Here is a 22,921-nt window from a genome sequence, read left to right on the forward strand (position 1 = left end):
ATAAAAATTCGTTTTCATAAAAATAAACTATTTTTTATGAGATTTTTGTGTCAACAGCCAACCTCGTCGACGCTCCTGTGAAAAACTGCGCAAACTCTCAGCCTCGTGAGCTGCTCCTGTCCTACGGAGCGCAAGCGTCGCCAGGCTTGGCGCAGTCTCGATGCCAAACTCGTGTTGCTCTCGAGTTCCAATCTGCATGAGATTCTCAGGACTCGAGCACCGTTCGCCAGTTGGTAACCGTAGTCGAAGGTACCCTGTTTATTGGTGAATAGAAATATCCAAGGTTTGTTAATTTGTAGAAACTTTTGTTCGGCCTTCCGGTGGAGAAAAGTGTTTTCTGTACCTTCGCCGTGTCCTGGAAGGTTTGATGCTCTTCTTTTTGCGTTTGTATTTCAGCGGCGTGAGATCCAATTTCGGTGTGATTATCTACGACGACTCCGAGCAAATCGGTGAGCCATCTGACAGCCTGCAAATAATGGCAATCTTTCAGAAAATTCCAGAAGGAAAATGAGCTTGAAAACTCCTGAAAATCCAGTGCACAAACCTGCTCGGCATCATTTTCGTAAGCGTAGATTAGCGCCATTTGTTTGAGCGTCAATTTCTGGAGTTCGACGCTATCGTTGAAGATATTTTTTCGAGCGTTCGAAGCGTCCAGAATGTCGCGAATGTTGATAATGTCCTCGCTGTAGTCGACAGGAACTTGACGCGCGAGCGCGTCTTTGATCGGAATCGCCAACAATTCGGAGAGCTTTTCTCCTTCCTGGACCAGTTGGCACTGCAGTCCATCTGTTCCGAGCGAAAAATCACGATTTTAGCCCTCGCTGTGCAATTAGTTTGACGAAAAAATGGGATTGGTCGGACCTAAAATGGTTTGACTCTTCTCGAGGTTCCGGAGCTTGAGGCTGGCCTGGGACAGAGCGCAAGTTCGGTTGCCCATCACCAGTTTGTCAAAAACTTCGCTCGTTCGATCAAAGTACTAAAAAATCAATTTTCCGAATTATATTCGAACGAAAAAGTGCAGAAATCGAGTGTTTCAACTTTTGTACCCCCGAAACCAGGCGAAAGAATCTTTGCGAAGTAATCAAAACGCTTCTCCGTCTTTCCAGCCTCGTGGCGAAGTTTTTGCACACGAAATCCATGAAGTCTCTCTGAGATTTGACGTCCTCCGTCAATCGATCCTCCGGCACACTGTCAATTCTGTGGAGTAACTCCGCATAGCGAGTGTAAGCGTTCTGAAAATTTTAATTGAGCTTGAACGAATAAACGTGAGCACGTGTCTGCACAGAAGCTCCTTGTCGTTGATGCACGAAGCTCACCTTGCATTCCAACTCCAAGCGTTCGTGCTCCATTCGTAAATTTTCTGACGACGTAACATCGTAACCTACTTGGCAGCGTGAATTGAGCATAAAATCAGCGGGTCCCAGAATCCAGTTGGTCACTTGGCTCAATCCCTTTTCGAGCTCGTTTATCTCACGAGCTATGTCCAAATTTTGGGCCAGTTTAGTCCACCCTTTTTCCAGTTCGACCTTTGTCACGAAACGTGCCCATCAAATTCCTCATTTTCTCTTTATCTCCACTCAAATCCTCATCAAACGTACCTGTTCCAATTCTATAGTGTCCAAAATTCTATTGATGCTTTGCACAGTATCCAAATAATCTTGAGAAGATTCCCTGCTCATTGCACTCAGTAGATTCCGTCCTGTAATTCATCGATCGATGGCTCAATCAAAACGAAACGAGCTTTCAAATACTTTTCAAATCCTCATCTTTCCCACCTGAAATCAGCACTTCCTGAGCGTTTTCGGCCAACTCGGTTCCGGCTTCCCAGTACGAACCAAGATCAACTTCCGCTCGATCTCTCGATCGCAAAGGATCGAAGCTGCACAACTTGCCACGAAGATAAACCATCTTGGCGACCAATATTTCCGAAGTTTTTTCGTATCTTTCGACTTTCTGGGCATCGCAAGCAAAAATAAAAATAAAAAAACAAAAAAAAATGGAAGTTTTTATGGAATTTGAGTCTCCAAACTCGACTGGCAAAGAGTTTTTAAACAAACTGATCAAAAGAGTGTAAATATCATTTACCATTCGAGTTTGAATCCAGCGTGAGTGATCGTGAAATTTGGTCCCTCCGAGATCGTAAGGTAGTTGAACAGTTTCGACATGAGCTCCGAGCCGCGTGATAGGAATGTAGATCGGCTGGAAAAGGTACGATTTTAATAGGGCGAGTGGGTTTCGAGACGTTGAAAATTCTGGGAGGAATGTTGAATGACCAAAGATGAAAATCACCTCGCCATCTTTGCGTGACTTGGTGCAGTTGTCGACCCTCTTTTCCCAAAAGCCTTCTGGCCGAAGAACGATAACTCTGGCTGCTAAATTGCCGACGAAAAGAACGGTTCGTCTGATGTACGATCTTGCAACTCGCCAGGAGCCTTGCCTCGCGTCGATTATAACGCAGATACCGTTGCGTCGAGTTTCCTCGCTGCAATAAAATAAATTCGACGCGGTTAAATTTCGTAGTAATCCTGCGAGCACGGTTTTTCATTTCCCCTTTGAATTATTATTTTCTGTGGTTCTCTGTGACGATGAAATTCGCAACGAACAATAATGGCGGGGTTCATTAATGTCGCATAATTGATTTCCACGCCACGATTTGGGTCGCAGCGAAGATTTACTGCGCCAGCCTTCGTCGCATGCATTCTCAAATCCCTCGAGTGAGTTTCTGAACGTTTTACTTGAAAACTGAGAGAAGATACGCCGTGAGACGTTCCAGCTTGGCCTTCTTCGTGGAGCAATCCCGCGGATCGATCGGTACGTTCACCAGGAGAAGAGGTCGGCCCTCGCGGTCACGTCCACCAGGCAAATAGGCCAATTTCCGTTCGAGCACCTCCAGCACGTCGACAGCTTCGACTTTTCTTGACATTTCTGTCGAGAGGAACAAACTTTAGTGAATTGCTCGTGTGCGGTTGAGTCCGAAGGCGGTCGAACACTCACCGGCACGCGATATTCGGAAGAAAAACAATTTTTTCTACACTTCCCCACTCCCGGGAGGGGCGCGCCTCGGAAACTTGGCAATTTTAGTTGAAAATATTCTTGACAACTTTCCCAGTTACATCGTTGGCGTTCGACGAGGATTCGGCGACCGCGAAATTCCTCGACTCCGAGGCGACTGATCAGCAGGTGATTTTTCTCTCGAATTACGTTCCAAGCAAGCTTCTCCAAACTCGCAACCGCACGCGAGGGTATATCCAATGGAATTACTGGTTCTACCGGTATTTGAAAGTTACCCGGATTGCTGAAGCGCCTTTTCAAATTATTCCAAGGCGCGGAATCCTGCGAGAATAGAAGCCACTCGGGCGGAATAATATCTCAGCATTAACAGCTGGTCTCTGTTATCTTCGGCGGGGAGTTGGTCGGTTCATCAGGCTTTTGCTCGAGCGAAGGACTGCCAAGCTGCTGCGATCCGAAAGGTTTATCAGCGCCGAAACCTGTTCCAAAATTACATGTAAAAATAAATGAAAGTACCGTTAGCCACGGGGAATTTCCTTCGTCTCCGTTCCCTTCTTGCCCCTCCGGCCCGCGCTCATTTGTTTACCTTTTTCCGGGCATCACACCGCGACGGCACGATATCGAATGAAAATTGATAAGAGAATAAGTCGAATTAGTATTTCGTCCCGCGGTCAATTCCTCGGCACTCGCGTAACGGACTTTGCCGGGATATCGGTGAACGCGTGTTAAGCAAGAGGCGCGAGGGAACGGCCCGAGAGTTGGCTACGTCGTCGAAGCTATAGCGCCTCACTGGCCCCGCAAACGCAGCTCTTTCTCCCAGTGGCCTCTCTCTTTTGGCGCATATATCGTCGTCCCGCGTCCTGCTCCACGAGGAGAAGACCGTGCGCCACGCAGTGGCTACAGCAGCAGCCAGCACGAAAACTTGAAGCAATCATCTCTCGGGCCCATTGAGAAGCAACGGTACAACGACACCGTTTACCACGAGGGCCCCAACCAACTCGTGCCACTCGGCCCCCACTTTCCAAATTTCTCCTCCTCTTCCTTTTATTCCTCTGTGAACTAACTCTCCGCGCGTATTACCGAGACTGTCTCCTGTCCCCCACCTCATTTCCCTCCTCCTTCGCTCTGCGCCGCGACACGTCTTGGCTTTTTTCTTGTACCACTAACCAAAGGCGAAAGGTATTCGATCCAACGGTTCTGCGGAGGATTCCTCGAGTGCTGGCTGCGTTGTGATCCGGTGGACGAAGCGAAGACGAAGTCGAGGAGGAAGGCAAAGGAACAGAAGAAGAGAAAGTTGACAGAGAGGGAGAAATCTGAAGACGAATCGGTGACGAGTAATTGACAAGACGCACGCGACTCTTGACACTTTGATATGAGATACGATCAAGATGTTTTGTCTATTATTATTATTGGGAGTTTTCACGTCAACTGGAGTGTTGACAGACTTTCGTGCAAAAGCCCAACCTGCCTGCTTTTATCCTTCTTATCGATAATCCACTTCTCTTTGCTTGCTTCCAGGAAGAAGCAGCGTCAGCTTTTTTCCTCGCGGCTTCGAAGACGGAAGAGGAAGCGACGACCGCGTCAAATAGCTCTTCAGGGTTTCTGAGGATCGCGAGGAGTAACGTTACGCATGGAAAACAGATGCTCTTCCGATGCGCAACAAATAAAATCAGTTTGTGCGGCTCGCGCTCCGGTTTCTGGTTCACTGACCGCCGACGGTCAAACGACTGCGTCACTTTCGGACGTGAAAAAATGATTTCATAATTATTTCATTCCATTTCTCTCATCGCGCGTGTCCCAATAAGAAACTTAAGAACACAGAAAATAGAAGAAAAAAGCGGGGTGGATGGAAAGAAATAAAGAGGCGATCTTGAAGAGCAATAAATGGAAGAAAATTCAAAAAATTACTGGTCCATCAACATTTTTTTATTTCATTTCCAACGAAAGAAACGACCTCCCACTCCCGGAACATCCAACTTCATAAAACTTGCATCGATCGCGACCCGAAGGCGGCTCACGAGTGCAGTCCCTTAAAATCGTCAAGTCCAAGATAATCCAGAGACGTTTCCGCGTTTGCTCGTCGCGGATAACGGAGTAAAGCTTCAACATTTTTCCGAGAGTTTCAACGGTTGATAATGCCGTTGCAGATTCCTTCGTATTCGAAATAGCCGCTGCCACTTGGTCACGTTGCTTTCGGTCCATCGCATTGGCTCCGGTGTGGCTCTCTCCCCGTCTTTCTCTGGCTCGTTCGCGTCCCGCGATATTCGTCGCTCCGAAGAGTATTTTTCTCTGCGTGTACGAGGCAGCACGGCGCAGTGCTGCCCCGAGGCTCGCGCTATATCGAGATCCCTCCCGCGAGTCTCTTGGCTCGTCTTGGCGTAGCAGCGTTGCATCTTCCTCGGCGACCTCGGGGAAGAACAAAACGATAAACGAGTGTTCGGATTACTTTTTCTCCCCTTTGCTCGCTCGCTCACTCTCTCTCGTATTCGAAGCTTGCGCTCGTTTTTCTCTGGCTCTTCCTCGCGCATCGTTTCCATCGTTTTTCGATCCCGTGTAAGGAAGCATGCACGAATTCGAGTGCGTTCACGTCCGTCAATCCGGATGTCGAGAGCTTTTTTACCTCGGTGACGAGTGCCGCGTAGCTGGGATGGTGCAATAAGAGGATGGAAAAGCCAACGACTTCCGGGCTGCTGCTGCTGCTGCTGTGAGGAGCACGAATACGCGGAAGAGGAAATAAAAGTGAGGCCGAAGACGAGCCAAGAGCCATGGGCAATTCACCGGGCAAAAACTACCTCCCGAGGCACTCCGGGACCGGAAGTAGCTCCAGAAGGGTGCACTGGGGCAGTGCAGGTACGCCATTCTCATAAAAATGTCTGCAAATACACAAAAAACGGCTCTCGAGACCGCTTTTCTTAGCTGACTCGGTGCAATCGTCCACCTCGACGTCTGACGAACGTCCACACATTTTTTTCGCCTCTCCAATAATTTCATCGAACAACGAGTTCAGTTTGCTCGTGAGGAACGTCGCCGTTGGGCGGAAAATATCGACGGAGCTTTCGCGTCTCGGGACGTTCCTTTAAATACTCTCACGATCACAAAACAGAGAGTAAGAACCGAAAATATGGGTGTGTGCTTCGATAAATACGTGGTAGAAGAGCGACGTATAAAGCGCGTTTGTGTCTACGGCCGCAGCAGACTCGATAGCTCAAAATTACCCGGACCACGATCAGAAGCAGCTCAAATGAGAATATTCTCAATTCGCGTACTTCCATCGACGATTTATCATCCCCGAAGGCACTTTCTTCGTCTTTTGAGCCTTTTCAGCCCATGCGAATACATTTCCCGTGACTATTGTCGCTCGGAGTACGTTTTAACGAGCGAGCATGCCCGTTTATCCGGATCCGATGTCACGTCACGTTTCTCGCACTTTTTTTACTCCCTGCTCTCGGTTCTGGTCCCTCCGCGTCTCTCTGGCCAGTGGTCTCGCACGCACGGGGCTTGCCAAACCGTATTCCACGTTTATTTCGGGACAACCGCCACGTGCGGCAATGTGTTGGAGGATCGTGGCCCATACCTCCGAGCTTTATAATGTATTTTCCGTGATAGCGGACATTTCGCTTGCGAGGGTGTCGAAGTATATTTGCAGGAGCCTGACCGAACGCTCGGTGCATGCTTTTTCTCACTCGGAACAGCCTCGCGGGGGATTGTTATAGTCGATGGATTTAGATGCCGGAAACGTGCCATGACGACTGATACGAAAGGGAGCTTCGACCTTCCGTGGAGCTCTGACTAATCCTGGGGGGAACCGGATGATTTTTCGCCACAAAAAGTTGCCTATCGTGTCAGGCTTCGGTTTAAGGTAGCTCGTGCACGAAACGATTTTCTTAAGAAAGCCTTGAAATTTACACAGGGTTCAAATGGGTAGTCGACTGACACGCATATCAAATTTTTAAGGCTTCGTCTTATTGGTTGTTGAGACAAAAGGTGCTTAAATGTGAAGAAAAATACACAGGGTTGTAGCAACTATGCGTAAAAAATCGTTTATCTTTCCACATTACGAATGAACCCTTCTTACGAAGTTTATGAAAAACGTGGACAATAACGATAAAATATTTGATAGAGGTCTCGGAAAAAATTCGAGACGATTGTCTCACTAGTAATTAAGATATATTACGTTAAGGAGGGTCGATCGCGACGATACAATGTTGCCATGCTAAAAGACCATGTTAAAAGTATCAAGAATTTCAAAATTATAAGAATTTCATAAAGTTTGGTAAATGTATTCTTTAAAAATATATGAGACAATATACATTTTTTTAGATTTTTCTACCACATGGCTCTCGAGTTATTGAACACTAAAGTTCACGCGTATAAGCATAGTTTACACATATACAGTTATACATCTCGTGCATAAGAACTTGGATTTAACGCTCAATTATGCGGTAACCATGTGGTAAAAAAATTTGAAAAAAATTGTATTTGTATACTCGATGCCAAAGAATGTCATCACCAAATTCGATCAAATTCTGATTATTTTGATTTCGTGATCCACCCTCCTTAAATATTGAACGAAATTGGTAATGAGCACTCGTCACATTTGCTTATTTCGGCATTTTGTTTCTTCTTGGCTTGGGCCATTCCTGTCATAGCCTTCTGTCTCATTATTAACACTTTTTTCTTGATCCATTTCACGTTGTGTTTTCCTGTTGCGCTCTCCAATGCGACTTTTTACATGAAAAACTCTAGAACTTTCGCCAGGGACGAATGAAATTTGGGGTTCGGTCAGTGATGGATCCTCGTTGAATTGAAGGCTTGTAATTTCATTCGCCAAAAACTAAATTGAAAAAATGTGTTTACGATTTCGAATGAATAACTCTGGCAATAATTCAAAGTGACTATTATACCTTCAATTAGGAAGTAAAAATCGATCCGATTTGGACATCCATAAAATACGACCTAAATAGTTGCAATAATTTAACTGATTCGTGTTTAGAATTAATTGAGCGAAAAATCGACTTTCCGTAGCTCTTCCAGCGGCACCTGGAAAGCCGATATTGATTCCTGCCTCGACGGAAGACACGCAGCCGGATGTGGTCGGTATACGTTGGGAAAGATCGCCGAGCAACGGTGGATCGGCGATCGTTGGTTATCAAGTTGAGCACCGTCGCCTGGGATCGCCTTATTGGGTGAGATCTTCGCCCTCGCTTTGCACCTTTCCGGAGTTGACTCTGAGCGGCCTGGAGCCTGGTTGGCGGTATCAGTTTCGGGTGAGGGCGAGAAACGGACTCGGATTGTCGGAGCCGAGTGAATTGTCGGATCCGCTGACGGTCACACTCCAGAGATCCGTTGCCTCGGCCCCGCGGTTTGATCTGGAGCTCAACGATACCGTCGCACTGGAAAACGATCAGGCAAGTGAAACAAAAGCAGCGAATTAGCCGGACGAAATAAACAGGGAATAATGTTGTATCGAACAGGCGGAATTCACGATCCATTTTTCTGGGACTCCGTTGCCCAAGATCTCGTGGTTCAAAGACGGTTTCGAGATATTCAGCAGCCGGAGAACGAGGATTATAACTGAGAATGGAAAAAGCCAGCTGCTCATTCACCAAACAGCTTTGAACGACGAGGGAGAAATCAAATGCACTGCTACAAACCGAGCTGGCCACGTCAGCACCAAGGCTAAACTCGTGCTCGAAGGTGCGTTTCAGAAAAATTGAAATAATCGAAAAAAACTTTAGTTCCTTGTGAAATTATCATTTTTTTCTGTACCCTCCAACGCAGCACCCCCAAAAATTCGTCTGCCACGTCAGTACGAAGACGGTTTGCTGTTCGAGCAAGACGAAACGATTAGATTAAAAGTATCCGTCGCCGGACGTCCCCTGCCAATAGTCACGTGGTACCACGACAATGAGATCGTCGCAGCCGACGCCGAACACATTTTAGAGACATCAGAAAGTGGAGAAAGCGCGTTAAAAATAACAGCGGCCAAACGCAAAGACAGAGGCGAATATACGGTCAGAGCAACAAACAAATTAGGCGAAGACGTTGCCTCCTTTCTTGTCACGGTCACCGATCGCCCCTCAGCTCCCGGCAGAGCTACCATCGCTATGACTCTTGGAAGATCCGTCACTCTCACCTGGAACGAGCCTGAGGACGATGGGGGATGCAAAATTGGTACTTACATCGTCGAATATTACAGGGTGAGCGGGGCCTTATTTTCACGATCAACCAACACGATGTTACTTCACTTTTATTCCTATTTAAGGCCTTTATACACTTGTAGGAAGCAAAAAAACACGATTTTCTTGTTTTTTTGTAAAGAGGATTTGTAAAAATTTTGGTTTTGAAAAAAATGGCGACAGTTTTAACGAAAAATTCATTTTTTGAGGTGCTAAAAGTTCCGTTTTTTTGTTACAATTTTTTTTCCAACGAAATACGAAATCCTTCGTCCAGGTCCCAGCTGTTATTGTAATAAATGAGCGGTATAAATTTGGTACGGATCGGATTAATAGTTTTTTAGTAATCGTGTCCACCGCAAAGGTATTTTTTAAGAAAAACGATGCTGAGGAATATTCTTCAGACATTGTACTTGAAGAATATCTAATTTAAAAATGTTCGATTTTTCCGCCCATCACAAACAAGTGTATATAAGGCCTTAATTCCGGCTCAGTTAAAATGTTCAGTTTTTCGAAAAATCTCAACGAAAATGGTCGGAAACGAATTGACGATGATTCCAGATCGGCTGGGATATGTGGCTGAAGGCAGCTACGTGCAGGCAACCGACGACAACTCTGAGCGAATTGATCGAAGGTTCGGAGTACAGATTTCGAGTGAAAGCCGAGAATCCTTACGGCGTTAGTGACCCAAGCGACGAGAGTGACGTTGTTTTCATACCTGATCCAAAAAGAGGGTACTCGTTGCGTCCAAAAAGACTAGAAAATTTAACTTTTAATAATACGAAGTAAAATTTGCATAAGAAAAAACCTAGAAAAATCGACAATTTTTTTTCTCAATTGAACTTTTCACTTTTCAGTATAAACTCACCGCCCAGACGACCGGACAAGACCCAGAGTCAGCACGAAATTCGCCGAGGCAGAGGCGCCGAAAGGCGAGATGAAAATTTCAACGAGCCAACCAAAAGGACGAGAAGCTTAACGCGCGGAGAGACAATACGCGGCGAACCAGGGGACGGTTTTGAGGGTGGTCCGCCCACGCGATCCGCGTCGGCGCACCGCCTTCCCGGCGGGCCTATCCCACCTGCTCGACCCTCCAGGGCCGACAGCAGGGTCACTTTTGCCGACACCGTTTTTCTACACGTCGAAAAACCCCTCGAAGATTCGTCCACGCCCATTCGACCAAAAACCAAGAGGGATAAGAATCCTAACCTTGGGGATGATGCCGCATTGAATGCAGCGAAAATAGATAAAGCACAAGTAAGATTTTTCTGTTTTTTATCGTTTTTCGAGGATTCAATTTTTTCACATTTTTCGAAGAAACTTTTTTGGCCTGATGGGCTCTCAAAAACGTTTAATTTTCATAATGTTATGAAACGTTTCTTTGATTTCTAATGATTGGCCAAAACATTTCGAATTTAAGTATCAAACAAGATTTTTTTCGACAATTTATTATAAAAAAATTTGTTTGTAAAGAAAGAACGTGGACGAACAAGGATTTTATGCAAACTTTCGAGTAGATTTGTGAGTAAAAAAGTGAATTCGAGATATGAACCTTGGATTGGTGCAGATGGAAGCTGAGAAGAGGGAGAACTCCCCAAAAATCGCAACACAGCCGTCGTTCGACGATTCCGGAGGTCGGAATAGCGTGCCCAGGGAGAGTAGCGTGGCCGCGACCTTGAGAGGAAGATCCATGTCACCTCTATCGTCGTCGAAGCTTCAGGACTTGGCAGCAAACTCGAAGACGAACGAAACGCCGGCGAAAGCAGCTTCCCACTTTTTCGATTCGACATCGCCAAGAGAATCTTTAGATTTGGAGGACGATGGGGAACGATCGTTGCGTGGAAGCTCGGAATTTATGCTCGTGCTATATCCGGACGAAAATCCAAGTTGCCAGGATGGGAAAGGCCACGTCCGGAGCGACTTGGAGCTTCTTGAGAGTGAGATTAAAAAAAAAACTTGAATTTTTCACCTCAGCAAACTCAAATTGTCCATTTTCCATTCTCGCTCTGTATAAACAGGGAGCCGGCTGCGTCCGACGCTTTCCGAAGGTGACGCCGAGGGCGAGGATGATGAAGAAGAAGATTTGGTGGCCCCGCCGATGTCGCTTTCCCTGCCCGAACTCTTCAGCGCGAACCACCAGGTCGTCGAGGTGTTACGCGAGGCGGTCAGTTCGACGGAGTTGCTCCACGAGAGAGCGATGGAAAGGTTCTATCGAGCTGTGGCACTGGAGGAAGCTGAGTTGGCGAAGAAGAAGGAGGGCTCGGAGGAAAAGCGTCGAGGAACATCGCCGTTGGAGTCCGAAGCGCCGAGTCTTTCGCCGAGTTCAATGAGACTGAGAAGCACGAGATTGCGAAGAAGACCGTCGAGTTCGGGTTCACCCGTCCAGGGTGGAAGTGGCGCGAAGGTTCCTTGGAATCGTCGAAGGTCGAGCGAAGGTCAAACGACGATGACGAAGACGAGCTCCGGTCTGCCGGCAACGCTCCTGTTGCCGACGCCAGAATTGGTCGCCTCGGATCCGAATTTGTCGAAGCTCGAGACGGAGCTCGACGGGGCAGAGTTTCAAGGAGGAAGGACGCAGACGCGTGACTTCGACAGCCCCCTAGGAAATCTGTCAGGACCCGAGCACTCGAGTCTCCACCACTGGGACGAAAAAAGCATGCCGTTGATGCCGAGCGAAGCGGAGGAGCCAGTGAAGCCCGCGAACGAAGGTCCAGCGGAGCGTCAGAAAAACGAGCCGCTCTTCGAAACGTCGAATCTCGTCAGGGTCAACCGTGCCGAGCAGCTGTACGAGGTCGAGAGCGAAGAGGAGCTCGAAGACGAGGAAGAAGGAAGCGAAAGCGAGGAGGACTTGAAGCTACTGAAATCCCGGATCCTCGCACAGCCAGTGGTCGACGAAGAGGACACTTATCACCCCCGAGGAAGACCGACTCCCCACGTCGCCAGCCCCGAACCAGCCTCGACTCAGGCGGCCGAGCACCGGGGCCCGATGACCCCGAACAACGTGAACCAGCAGCCGAAATCGATATTGAAAAAGCGCACGGAGGAGGATCCGATTCCGGTAAATCGTTTCGGCAGACCGATACCCCCGGAAATGCCTCTGCCTGATAAACAACCGAGAAGAAGCGACGACGAGCTCGAGGAGCCCGGCAACGGTGTGACCATGAGAAAAAAGTCGCTCACCGGCGTGCCGGAAGCCATGAAGAACCCAATGCTCTCCGACCTGGACAAGGACAACGCGACTCTCCTGTCTACCGCGGAAGCTGCTCGTAGTCGCAGAAGAATGTCGTCCCAAGCCCCGGCTCTGCCGAGGAAAACTTCCTACGAAGAGGAGGAAGATCTTCAAGCGAGGATGGCCGTGATCGATCACTACACAGAAATCGTCAGGGAATATTCGCTGGCGCATTCGGTCCACCCGCCGCCGGTCCACCAACGCAGCAGCAACGCTTCGACCCCGAGCTTGGAGCAGCCTCGCAAGCTGCCCTCTTTCGATTCGTTCGACCGGAGCGAATCGGACCGCGCGAGTTCCGTGTCCCCGATGCCGATGTTGCGTCGCGACGTTTCCGTCGAGAAGCAAGCTCCGGCATCGAAGAAGGAGCATCTTCCGAGCTCGCGAAAAAATAGCGGCGGCTCGAGAGCAACGACCCCGGCGAAGGAAACGAAGAGCACGAAGGAGCCTCGAGCCAGCAGAAGGAGTTCGAGAACCGAGTCCCCGGGTAGGAGATCGAGGAACGTCTCGACCGAGAGACCGAACGCGGGCTCAAGGTCGTCCTCGAAAACGAGGAACCGCGAGGTCTCCCAAGACCGGAGTTCCTCGGGGACGACGGGCGGGATGAGAAACCGGGAAAAATCGAAAGACCGGAGCGCCCCGGGCTCGAGATCGTCCTCGAAGACTCGAAACCGCGATGCTTCCCGGGAGAGGCCACCCTCGAGGTTGAAAAAGGAGCGAAGCGTCTCGCAAAGCCGAACGCCATCTCGAGCCAGCTCGAAAGAGCGCCACAGAAACGTTGACCAGAGTCCAAGCGATTCCGAAGCGTCCTCACGAATGTCTACAAAAAAGAAAGGCGATACCACGCGATTGGAACGCTCCGGTCGACCTGCTTCCAGAACGCGACGACCCTCGATCGCCACCAAAGAAACTCAAAACGGCACCGAGATCGTTGACAGTCAAATCGACGAACGCCTCGTCGCCGACGTCACGAAAAAAGTCCGATCAACCATGAGCTACGCGACCGACCTGACGCTCCTGGTCGCTGCCATTTACGTTTACCTCTTCAAGAAGGAAATCCTCGCCGTTCCTCTCATCGGGCTCCTGCTCTATCGACGCATCCAGGAAGACGTTCACTCCTGGATCCCCGAGCGTTGGAGGTCGACGCCCAAAAACCCCAAACGCTGAACCCCTCCGCAGAATCCCGTGTTTCATCACCTCGCTTCATCGTAATCATCCCGACCAAAGAGTTTTATCACGCGAGAGCCAAAGACCTCGGAGAGTCGCGGAGTCTCCACGCTTCTGTATCGACCTCGTTGCGCTGCTGTCACCTGCATCAATTAATATATTTATTATGTTGTAATCTATCGATGTGTATTGTACATAATTGTCGTAATATATCGTCAGCTTCTGATACTCGAAGGTTTCTTTACCCCCAGATCAAAAGCTGAGAAACATTTTTCAGGTTGACATGCAATATGGAGTTCAGGAGGCGATAAAAAAAACTGAAAACTCCACCGGGACGAATATAATGAGAGAATGAGTGCAAGACTGAATTTAAAATTCCCCAAATTAAAGTAATGAACGAAAAAACGAATTCTGAAAAGCTGCATTGGCCAGTAGAATCGATTCGGTAAGAGTTAGACTGACACGTTAGAATTTCGGGAAGATTGTTGGACGGTAATGTCGACGAGGGTGTTACGTCAGCGCGGTAATACCCGGAGAATAGGGGAGAAGCGCAGGCGCCCGAGGAGCGGCAAGAGGGAGCAGCGTTTTCTCGTAAAAAGCGGTGCGAGAGGAAAAAGAGGAAGGAAGAAAGAGAGAGCGATGGAGAGAAGGGAGGGGACGGGGAGGCGGAATAGGAGGAGAAGAGAAGTCGTGGAAAAAGCACGACAAGTCGTGGCTTGGTCGTGTTTGTGGGATCGTCGTCGGCGAGGCCGGTTAGGCGCCGTAGAGCGCGGCGGCGTTAAAGACGCTTTTAGATCAGCTAGAGCCCTCCACACGACTTTGCGGTTAGTCCCATCCCTACTGACTCGTTTGTGTACGCGCGCTCGGACAAGCGGGTGTGCGTGAGTGTATTTACGATTCTGTGTGAGTGAGTGCGCGTGCGTGTGTGTCTGCGTGTGCCGTGCAATTTATCGTGGTGTTTGAGAGCGGTTCCGATTCCTTCCTCCTCGTATTATCGTCGTCATCGTGTTATCACCAGCAGCACCGACATCTGCAAAAATAAGGAGAAGATAAGCTCTGGGGGAATACGAATATTTGGGAAGCCAGGAAATCAGCGAGTGGTCCAGGGACCGAGAAATACAACGGGGAAAGAGAGAAGAGTCTTGTCGATTATTGGACAATAGTAGGAATGCCGAGGTCAGGAAATACCGGAAATCAAATCACCTGATACGGGATGACTCTAGCAGGTACATTAACCCAGAGAGTCTGCGTTCTAGAACGATTTTTTGTTATTGAATCTTCACTTAGAAGAGTGCGTAGGTAGCTTCGCTGGAAAGATCGTCACCATTTTGTCCTCCTTTTGTTTCTTCTCTTCAATTTGTTTCATTCTCATTTGCTCAGATCCAATATTTTTCCTCGTTTATCTTCAATTAGATGATTTTTTCATGAAAGAACTTCTCGCTGCGTGCCATTTGTTCTGACTCTTCGAAAATTTCACACCGAACCAATGTATCCTCGGGGAAACGTGCTCTTTGCCAATTTTGTGGCATCGCTCGAAATCGCGTTTCATTGCGAGCACACATTCGACTCGCTTGGCGTACTAGAAACTGTGGACCTTCAGCCCTCATTGATCAATCAAAGTCGGCAATTGTCAAATGAAAAGATCCTGGGCAGTAGGAAAATTTGGTCGTGCCCATTCCTCCTGCGGAGAAAGAGGCTCGTGGATATTCTCGTTCTCTGCCAATTTCGGTATTGGAATTATAATATCGCACGAGACTCGGAGCTTTGATGAAACAGTGCCAAATGCTCGGAGCGCGGGTTGCCGAGATTCTCTCTCCTCTCGCTCTCTCCCGAGATCCCCGTGTTTTTCTCTGCGCATTTTAGTGCGTGTTCTCCAACGCGCAAACGACTGTTAATAACGCTACCCTCGTAACGAGGCGAATGATGCATTCGGATGCAAGTGCGCGCGAGACCGAGCCAGAGTATGATTTCTCGGGTGTATATCAAGTTGATATGCGAGGGAATCGCGTGTTTGCATTAAATCCGTGAGTTACCGGTGCCTACAAGAATCTTTGGCCATGTGAGAATATGAGAGAGAGAGAAAGAGCGAGCGTGAACATGAGAAAACACGCGCACACACTCCCTGGCTCATTTGGAAGATATTTTTAGTCGTGCCGGCAAGTCGAACTTGACGACAACGACGAGCGAGACGAGATTAAGCTGGCGAGGAAGGAGCAAGCACGAGAGATTCTCGTAATGCGACTTTTATCGAGCTTGTACTAGGTGTCCCTTGAAACGACACATGTCAACCCTCGTCGAGACGTCAAAATAACGCTTCGTCTCCATCTTGTCCGGAGCATTGATCATTTTCGTCCGAATCTCTCGAGGTCGAATGTACACCTTCGAATCTCCTTGGCTTTTGCTCTTCGGGCGTTTCTTTTTCATCGGAAATGATAAATTTTCATTGAGGACGGTAATCATAAAACTTTTGCTCAGGTGCCGGTGAGCCCGGAGGCAGGGAGCAAAAATGGAAGGACGAGGACGCTGATGTGACAGCGAGCGGTTCCGTGGGCGAGGACCTCGTGGTCGAACTGGAATTGGATCCCGACGAGTGCCACAAGGAAGTGCAGTTCATTCTGTTAGTACTTGACAGTTTTTATTCGTTTGACCTCGAGTTGCGGCGCACGGCTTTGCGGATGGTAGTTTGTCTCTTCCGATGAGTTCTGAAAAAAAAAAAAAAAAAAACGAAAATTTTGGTGAATAAAAATAATCGTTGGTGGAATGATTTACAGGATAAAATGCACCCTTTGATTCCAAGAATTTTGCTTTGTTTCGCCCGTTTGACTAACAAATTAACTATTCGCAGTGGCGAGCCTGGAGTTTGACGGACTGAAAGCTCCCCCCGCGTGTGTGCTGTCCCAACTAACAGGAAAAGCTCCGCAGCTCGTCGCGGTAAAAGCTTCGGAGGAATCTTGTCAATATCGGGCATGACGTTTGCACGCTTGATATACGAGCTCATGAAATCCAAGGCTCAACAGAGAAGCCCGCGGAAAATGGAGGAGGAGCATCGTAAAGGGGTGAAAAGGAGAAGAATCGAAGCAGGAGAAAATAAAGAAGGTGAGGCGTGTACGAAGGGACGGGGGAAAGACGATTACGAAAGGAAACCTCGTGACGCGACTTCGTGTTACACTCGAGGCGGCGGGCAAGCGTCTAAATTCGACTCCCGAGTATTCGAGAGTTTATCTCGAGGAAGCGCGAGGGAAAATTCGTGATTCAAGCTTCTCTACGTTGCATGTGTTCGATGTCTCGGACGGTCCAACGGTCTCGGGAAAATACTAGCACGACGAAGCTGCCCCACTCTCGGACCAACGGATTTCAGCTCGAAATGTACAAACTCACAGGCACACGCACACACTCGCGTGTAAGAAATTCACGTTGTACGAAAATGAGGAAAAGGATTCCTCGCTTCGTGCAGTTACCGTTCCGACCAGGCAGCTCTTCGAACTGCTGGACGCTGCGAGCACCCGAATCACCGACGAGCTACGACAGATGGCCCAAACGATCAATGAATATCTTTTCGGAGAGACGACTCTCTCCTCTGATATATAATCGCGAGTTTGGCTCGCGTCACAAACGAATTCATCACGACGCCGAATCGCTCGCTCGTTCTCTCTCCTGCTGCGGGGGAAAAAAAAACAGCTCAAAAATAAGGGACATTAAGCTTCGGGCGTCAGTTGACAATTTATAAATTATTATACACCCAACGACTTTGTAGAGCGTCTAATCCCGCCGAATTCTTACTTCACCTATCCATCTTTCTCTCTCTCTCGCTTTTCTCTCGTTCTATCTACGCGGAGAGGGACGCTTCTCGTCGACGTCAGCTGCCTTGACACCTTCGATGTTCTCGTTCTCATTTTAGAGCTTTGCGGACGCGCTTAACGTTCGCGGCTCTCTTTTCCAACGACGAACAAATTCACGCGTGATCGCACCGATGTGATCCTCCGCTATCCCCCGATCGTGGAAATTTCGGTCTTTGAGAGGTGCGTAAAAAAAGCGCGACGTACGTCGTTCGATGGGAGGATCGTCGAAACCGGCCCGTGCCTCCGAAGCCCAGTGATGAAATTTTTGCTCATTGCACAATCGTCTCTTGACCCTGGGCACAAAAGAATTAACGATCAACATTCGGTATTCAGTGGAAGAAAATTCAATATTTATCGAGGATAAATTCACACTCGTAACAATAAAAATCAGTGACATATTTTGGTGACAGCGAAATCACGAATTTAACGACACACGATCGAATGAAGAACAACGGTGATTACGTCAATTCACGACAGAATGAAGAAACAAAGAAGCTACGGAGACGAGATAAGTACGAATTAACGAAACACGAAGAAACTAAGGGTCGAGTTATGAGTACGAGGATTAACGCGAGAGCGAAAATTCATGCTATTGATCTCTGCTACCTTCGAGTATCGAGGCTTCATTGCAAAGGAAAATTGAAATAAAATCGCGAGTGCTGAGAGCCCCGAGAAGCATTTAAGTATGGGGAGTCAATGTTGCAAGTGCGCGAACGGTGACAAGAAACATCGCGGCTCGGTCTCTTCTGTGTATCGGTACGAGGAACGAAAAAAAATCATTTTCTATGCTCCTTCAATCCCTCACTAACCGCTCCGTCATTTTTTTCCGTATTTTTAATACACCCGATTCCCCGCTATGTTCTCTAGCTTGAAAATCGAGCCACGAGTTCGTTGTTTTGTTTATCGTGCGGCATCTTCGTAAGATATTTTCTTGGCCAGCGTTTGGAAATGTGATTTGATTTTCCCCGTCGTGTGTGTTTCGCAATCCTTTTAGTTTCATTCAAGGGTACGCAATGACAACTCTGTCACTGCGAGCTTGCGCACCGAACATAACGAACCGAATATTCGTGAGTAGCGATTGCATAGAACCGCTTTTGCTGTTATATATTTCTAATCGATGACTGTCATACCCAATATCTGTGCACGTATGCCTGTATCTATGCACGAGCAATTTTTTGGCCTGCATCCCCGGCCCTAGGGATACACGATTGGGTGCCGGTGGACGCGCGCAGATCTAGCTTCGGAGCTGTCTCGAAATATATCGGCGACGAGGGCGAGCGAAGAACTCCTCTATATACGTCTATTCTCTCTCTCCCTCTTTCTTTTCCTTTTTCACCGTGTCCGTGTGTTTTATTATGTGTGCTTTGACCATCGAAACCTCGTGTTCGAAAAGCCCGGCTCGATGCAACAGTACTCGTCCAGATTTCCTGCTCGTCGTAGCAACATATTTCGTTGAAGAAACCATTTTTTTAGTTTTCCATATGCCTGAAAGGTACGAAATATTTGTTATTATTCATTAATTTTTCTTTTTCGTCAATCTACGAAGACGTGCTCAAGTGTAACTCGGTTAGTGCATTTATCACGATCGAAGGCCAACAATGTTTTTACTCACGTACTCACTACTGTGCGTGGCTGGACTTCCCTGGAGTTGTAATGCAGAAGTGAATGCCAGTGGAATAATAAACTGAAACTTAGTTAAAAGTTTGGTCAAATCTCGTTTGAAAATCGGGATCCAATCGATTTTATATTACGATTCGAGCACCTCGTAATGCTTTTCGAACATTTTGATTTTGCAAATGGTCATCATTCGATTCGGGATTGAATCCTCTTCGAATTTGCATTCAGATATTGTTGAAACTTCCGACCAGTTCGAGTACTGCAGTTTCGGACATTTGCAAAATTTCGCAAAAATAAAATATTCGACACCGTCGAGCCATTATCCACTACAATTATTTCAGTGTCCCATCGAAATGCTAAGAAAATTAATTCGATCGAGTTTTTCGCAGGTTTCGCGGTGATGTTCCGATGCCATCGGATCGTTATCAGATCCAAGCACGTGGCAATGTCGTACAATTGACGCTAAAACAATCGCAGAAAGAAGACTCGGGTCACTATGCCCTCGTGGCGAAAAAATTATCAAGCGGACTGTCGTTACCGAGCGATGGGAGCTTGGAATCGAAACACAGAATTTGCCTGAGTATTCAGGATCCGAAGAGCCTCATCGAGGAGGGTGAACCACCGATATTTTTACGCCGACTGAGCGATCTCGCCGTTAAAGTTGGTACGAGGACACGATTTCTCGTTGAAATCCGAAGTTCCACGAGTCCTAAGGTCAGAATAACAGAAAACAAATAATATCATTTCAGAATGAAAAATAAATAAATGTTTGGAAGAATTTTCTGTGGAAAATGTTTTTTTCAAAAATTATGTTTCCCCAAAAATGTTCTATTTGATTGAATTTTTTAAATTCTTCCGAATAAATCGGCACGGTCAAACAAAATGTAACACGTTTTTAGGACGGTTCATCAGCCATAAATCGATTGATAAAAAAAACTCTGAAAAGAATGAGCGCGCTCTACAAATTTCCATGATTTTGGAATAACGATGATGCCTGTATTAATAGTACGAAGCAGCATATGCTCGATTGGAAGGCAAAACTCTAAACGGGGAAGCTTTATTATAAGTCCTATTAATACATTATTATTTCTCTCCTTCTTTCTCTTTCTCTGCTTTTCTCTCGAGCGGAGGCCAGAGGCATTGCCCGGGCGATGGAACAGATGAGAGAACCCGGAAGAGCGAAAACGGACACGATTCTAAAAAGCACAATAAAAAGAAGAAGAAAAAAAAGAGCGAAGAAGAAAGCAAATAGGGAAAGCACAAAATTGTTCCTATTGGCCCGGGCATTGCGAGAATGCAAACTGCTTCGAGGTTTACCGGGTGCAGTGATACATTTCGACGAATACTACAAAATCATTGCCTTAAAGACTCACACATATTGAGACGTGCCAGACGTCTGGACGACGAGAGAGACACTGGGAGAGCGACGAATGAGTTCATTCGCTGCTTTTACACAGGTCCATGAACTCGGGCTTCCGCGTTTGATTCTCTTTCTATTTCGTCACGTGACAATCCGCGCGTAGTGCTAGGCGAATACGTCGTTTTGACCGTATAACAATTTCCAGGCATTTCAACCGCCCAACTTGTTTCTCCATAATTATCATTTTCTTTTCTCCAAATTTTAGGTGACTTGGCACAAAAATGACGAGCTCGTGCAATCCGGGCCGAGACTGTCTTTCGTTCACGAGGGTAATTTCTACTGCGTCGATGTTGCGCCTGTTATGGTCGATGACCAAGGTCACTGGACCTGCATGGCTGAGAATGGGAGTGGGAGATCTTCGTGCACGTCTTTCCTCAGCGTTATCGGTGGGATGATCGTTTTTTCCTAAAGTCCCAAGTTTTTTAAATGGTTGACTCAAATCCATCGGTGGTTCTTGATTTTGCGAATGATCACACAGTTCCAAAGGCCTACAAGAAGCCCGAATTCGTCGAGGAGTTGAAGGCTTTGCTAACGGAAACCGGGACCGTCTCCCTCGAATGCAAAGTCGTCGGTGTCCCAACTCCGGTGTTGAAATGGTTCAAGGATCAGAAAGAGATCAAGGCCGGGGATGTTTTCGCCTTGACAGCCAACGCCGACGATCCAACTTCGTTGGGAACTTACACCTGCGAAGCTGTTAATTGCATGGGAACGGCGTGCTCTTCGTCCAAGGTCCATGTCGTGGGGAAGGGCAGCAGAGAAGGATCCCTCAAGCCAGCCGATGCCCTCACACCTTCAGGACCACTTCCGGTCTTCGAGAAAATTTTGCGCGATGAATCCTGCCGGATCGGAGATACGCTGGTGCTTTCTTGCCAAGGTTTGCCTGAAAAATCATCGCCGTTAGTTCGCTATTTCAAATTTTCGTATGAAAATTATTCTTCAAAATCATTTTTCAGTTCACGTCCCACCCTGGCCGAAGGCCATCACTTGGTACAACAAAGAGGGCCGAGTCGAACCGAGCGAGAAATATCACGTGATCGCAGACGGCCTCGGTGGCTATTCGATCGAAATAAAAGGAGTCGAGGCCATGGACGAGGGCGAATGGAAATGTGTGGCAACGAGCTTGGAAAACATGAAGCAATTCACAACCTGCCACGTGGCTATGTCCATTCCGAAAAACTACAGAATGCCACGTTTCATGGAAAGCTTGAAAGCTGTTTTAACCGAAGAGGGGCTGGTCTCGTTCGAGTGCAAGGTCGTTGGCTTCCCAACTCCTTTGCTCAGGTGGTTCAAGGATGGACAGGAGCTTCATCCAGGCGACGTTTATCAGCTCACTGGTACCAATTCTCTAGGTTCGTAGAAAAAGATCCAGTTCTCGATTGCTGTAAGACTGAAATGTTGGTTCTTTCTCATGATTCTGAATTTGTATTCGGCTAAAAGGTTCCTACTGTTGCATCGCGAGGAACTGCATGGGCGAGGCCAAAAGCATAGCCGAGTTGACGGTCGAAGACATTCAAAATCAGTTGAACGATGAGGAGCGCATGCAGCTGATGAGCTCTAACCAAGCCCCGAAGTTCGTAAAAGGCTTGAGGAGTTGCGAGGCGAGGATAAACGAAGATTTCACATTCACGATACAAGTGAGCGTCTCGCCGGAGCCCAGTTTGTCGTGGTATCGCGACGACGTTGCTATCATCGAGAGCGAAAAATATCGTCTAGCGAAGGAAGCACTCGGCACGTGTAACCTCGAAGTGAAGAAGCTCGAATTCATGGATCAGGCGGAGTGGAAATGTGTGGCTGCGAATGACTTTGGCCACAGCGTAACGTCCTGTTTTCTCAAGCTCATTATACCGAAACACTTCAAGAAACCAAAATTCCTCGAGAGCCTCAGAGCCATCCTGTCGGAAGAGGGGGCAGTCAATCTCGAGTGCAAAGTGATCGGCGTGCCCCAGCCGATTTTGAAATGGTACAAAGATGGAGTCGAACTTAAACCTGGCGACATACACAGAATAATATCAGGCCAGGATGGAACTTGCTGTTTGGGCACGTACACTTGCGAAGCAACCAATTGCATGGGTTCGGTCTCCAGCTCCGCTTCGCTCCTGGGCTTCGAGGATCGCGTCTCCGTGCGCAAGGAAGAAGCCAAAGAGCCACCCACGCCCCTTCACGAGCTGGCACGAAATTTGTCGCTCTCGACCATCCACGAGGAAAGAACTTCGCAGCTGTACGACACTCCGCAGACCGATCACTCGATCACGATGGACGATCGTGGCGAAGTCTCGTTCAGCTTCGATGGCAAAGAGGTCTCCGTTAGCCTCTACGAAACGCCCGACTTGACGGAGGAGGAAGCGTTGCAAATTGTCGAAATGTACGCCGATCAACTGTCCGAACACATAACCGGTAAAAATATGAAATGTTCTTTTTTTTTTTTTTTTTTTTTTTAATTCTAAAAGCAAATGGGCATTTTATAATT

General features: G+C 47.7%; 3 protein-coding genes and 1 long non-coding RNA gene across 6 annotated transcripts in view; 2 read left to right on the forward strand and 2 right to left on the reverse strand.

Annotated features, from left to right (window-relative positions):
• Nucleotides 1-3,135, reverse strand: part of LOC122417520 (titin-like) — a 140,313-nt gene extending 137,178 nt beyond the window's left edge. Inside the window, exons 1-12 of the mRNA XM_043431063.1 lie at nt 2,995-3,135; nt 2,736-2,925; nt 2,290-2,482; nt 2,086-2,199; nt 1,776-1,953; nt 1,599-1,699; nt 1,317-1,526; nt 1,047-1,232; nt 862-976; nt 545-786; nt 344-466; nt 63-254 (exon numbers count right to left, since the gene is read on the reverse strand). Coding sequence (XP_043286998.1) covers nt 63-254; nt 344-466; nt 545-786; nt 862-976; nt 1,047-1,232; nt 1,317-1,526; nt 1,599-1,699; nt 1,776-1,953; nt 2,086-2,199; nt 2,290-2,482; nt 2,736-2,923 — 1,842 coding nt within the window. The 5' untranslated portion in view covers nt 2,924-2,925; nt 2,995-3,135. The remainder of the gene's footprint in view (nt 1-62; nt 255-343; nt 467-544; nt 787-861; nt 977-1,046; nt 1,233-1,316; nt 1,527-1,598; nt 1,700-1,775; nt 1,954-2,085; nt 2,200-2,289; nt 2,483-2,735; nt 2,926-2,994) is intronic.
• Nucleotides 3,136-5,328: 2,193 nt separating this feature from the next.
• Nucleotides 5,329-13,806, forward strand: MnM (myomesin and myosin binding protein). The gene is made up of 8 exons (XM_043430673.1): nt 5,329-5,859; nt 8,035-8,417; nt 8,484-8,706; nt 8,791-9,209; nt 9,747-9,919; nt 10,043-10,442; nt 10,753-11,122; nt 11,204-13,806. The coding sequence occupies exons 1-8, from the start codon at nt 5,775-5,777 to the stop codon at nt 13,576-13,578; spliced, it is 4,428 nt and encodes a 1,475-aa protein (XP_043286608.1). The 5' UTR covers nt 5,329-5,774; the 3' UTR covers nt 13,579-13,806.
• On the reverse strand, nt 13,608-22,726 carry LOC122417291 (uncharacterized). Its single transcript, XR_006262262.1, has 10 exons — nt 22,500-22,726; nt 20,408-21,334; nt 19,573-19,743; nt 19,030-19,107; nt 18,548-18,902; nt 17,359-17,710; nt 17,037-17,235; nt 14,782-16,280; nt 14,474-14,608; nt 13,608-13,721 (listed from the first exon to the last, which is right to left on the reverse strand). It is a non-coding gene; the product is annotated as an uncharacterized lncRNA (long non-coding RNA).
• The window catches only part of LOC122417286 (titin homolog), a 42,762-nt gene continuing 34,384 nt past the window's right edge, over nt 14,544-22,921 (forward strand). The window contains exons 1-7 of one of the 3 annotated variants that reach the window (XM_043430672.1): nt 14,544-14,804; nt 16,054-16,195; nt 19,424-19,748; nt 20,660-20,840; nt 20,933-21,328; nt 21,408-21,803; nt 21,892-22,848. In XM_043430672.1, the coding sequence (XP_043286607.1) occupies nt 14,792-14,804; nt 16,054-16,195; nt 19,424-19,748; nt 20,660-20,840; nt 20,933-21,328; nt 21,408-21,803; nt 21,892-22,848 (2,410 nt within the window). In that variant the 5' untranslated portion in view covers nt 14,544-14,791. Of the gene's footprint in view, nt 14,805-16,053; nt 16,196-17,696; nt 18,174-19,423; nt 19,749-20,659; nt 20,841-20,932; nt 21,329-21,407; nt 21,804-21,891; nt 22,849-22,921 lie in introns of those variants that run through there. The other 2 variants (XM_043430670.1, XM_043430671.1) reach the window with 2 other exon arrangements.

The sequence above is a fragment of the Venturia canescens genome, chromosome 10 (assembly GCF_019457755.1).
Source record: "Venturia canescens isolate UGA chromosome 10, ASM1945775v1, whole genome shotgun sequence".
In the NCBI taxonomy this organism is placed as follows: Eukaryota; Metazoa; Arthropoda; class Insecta; order Hymenoptera; family Ichneumonidae; genus Venturia; species Venturia canescens.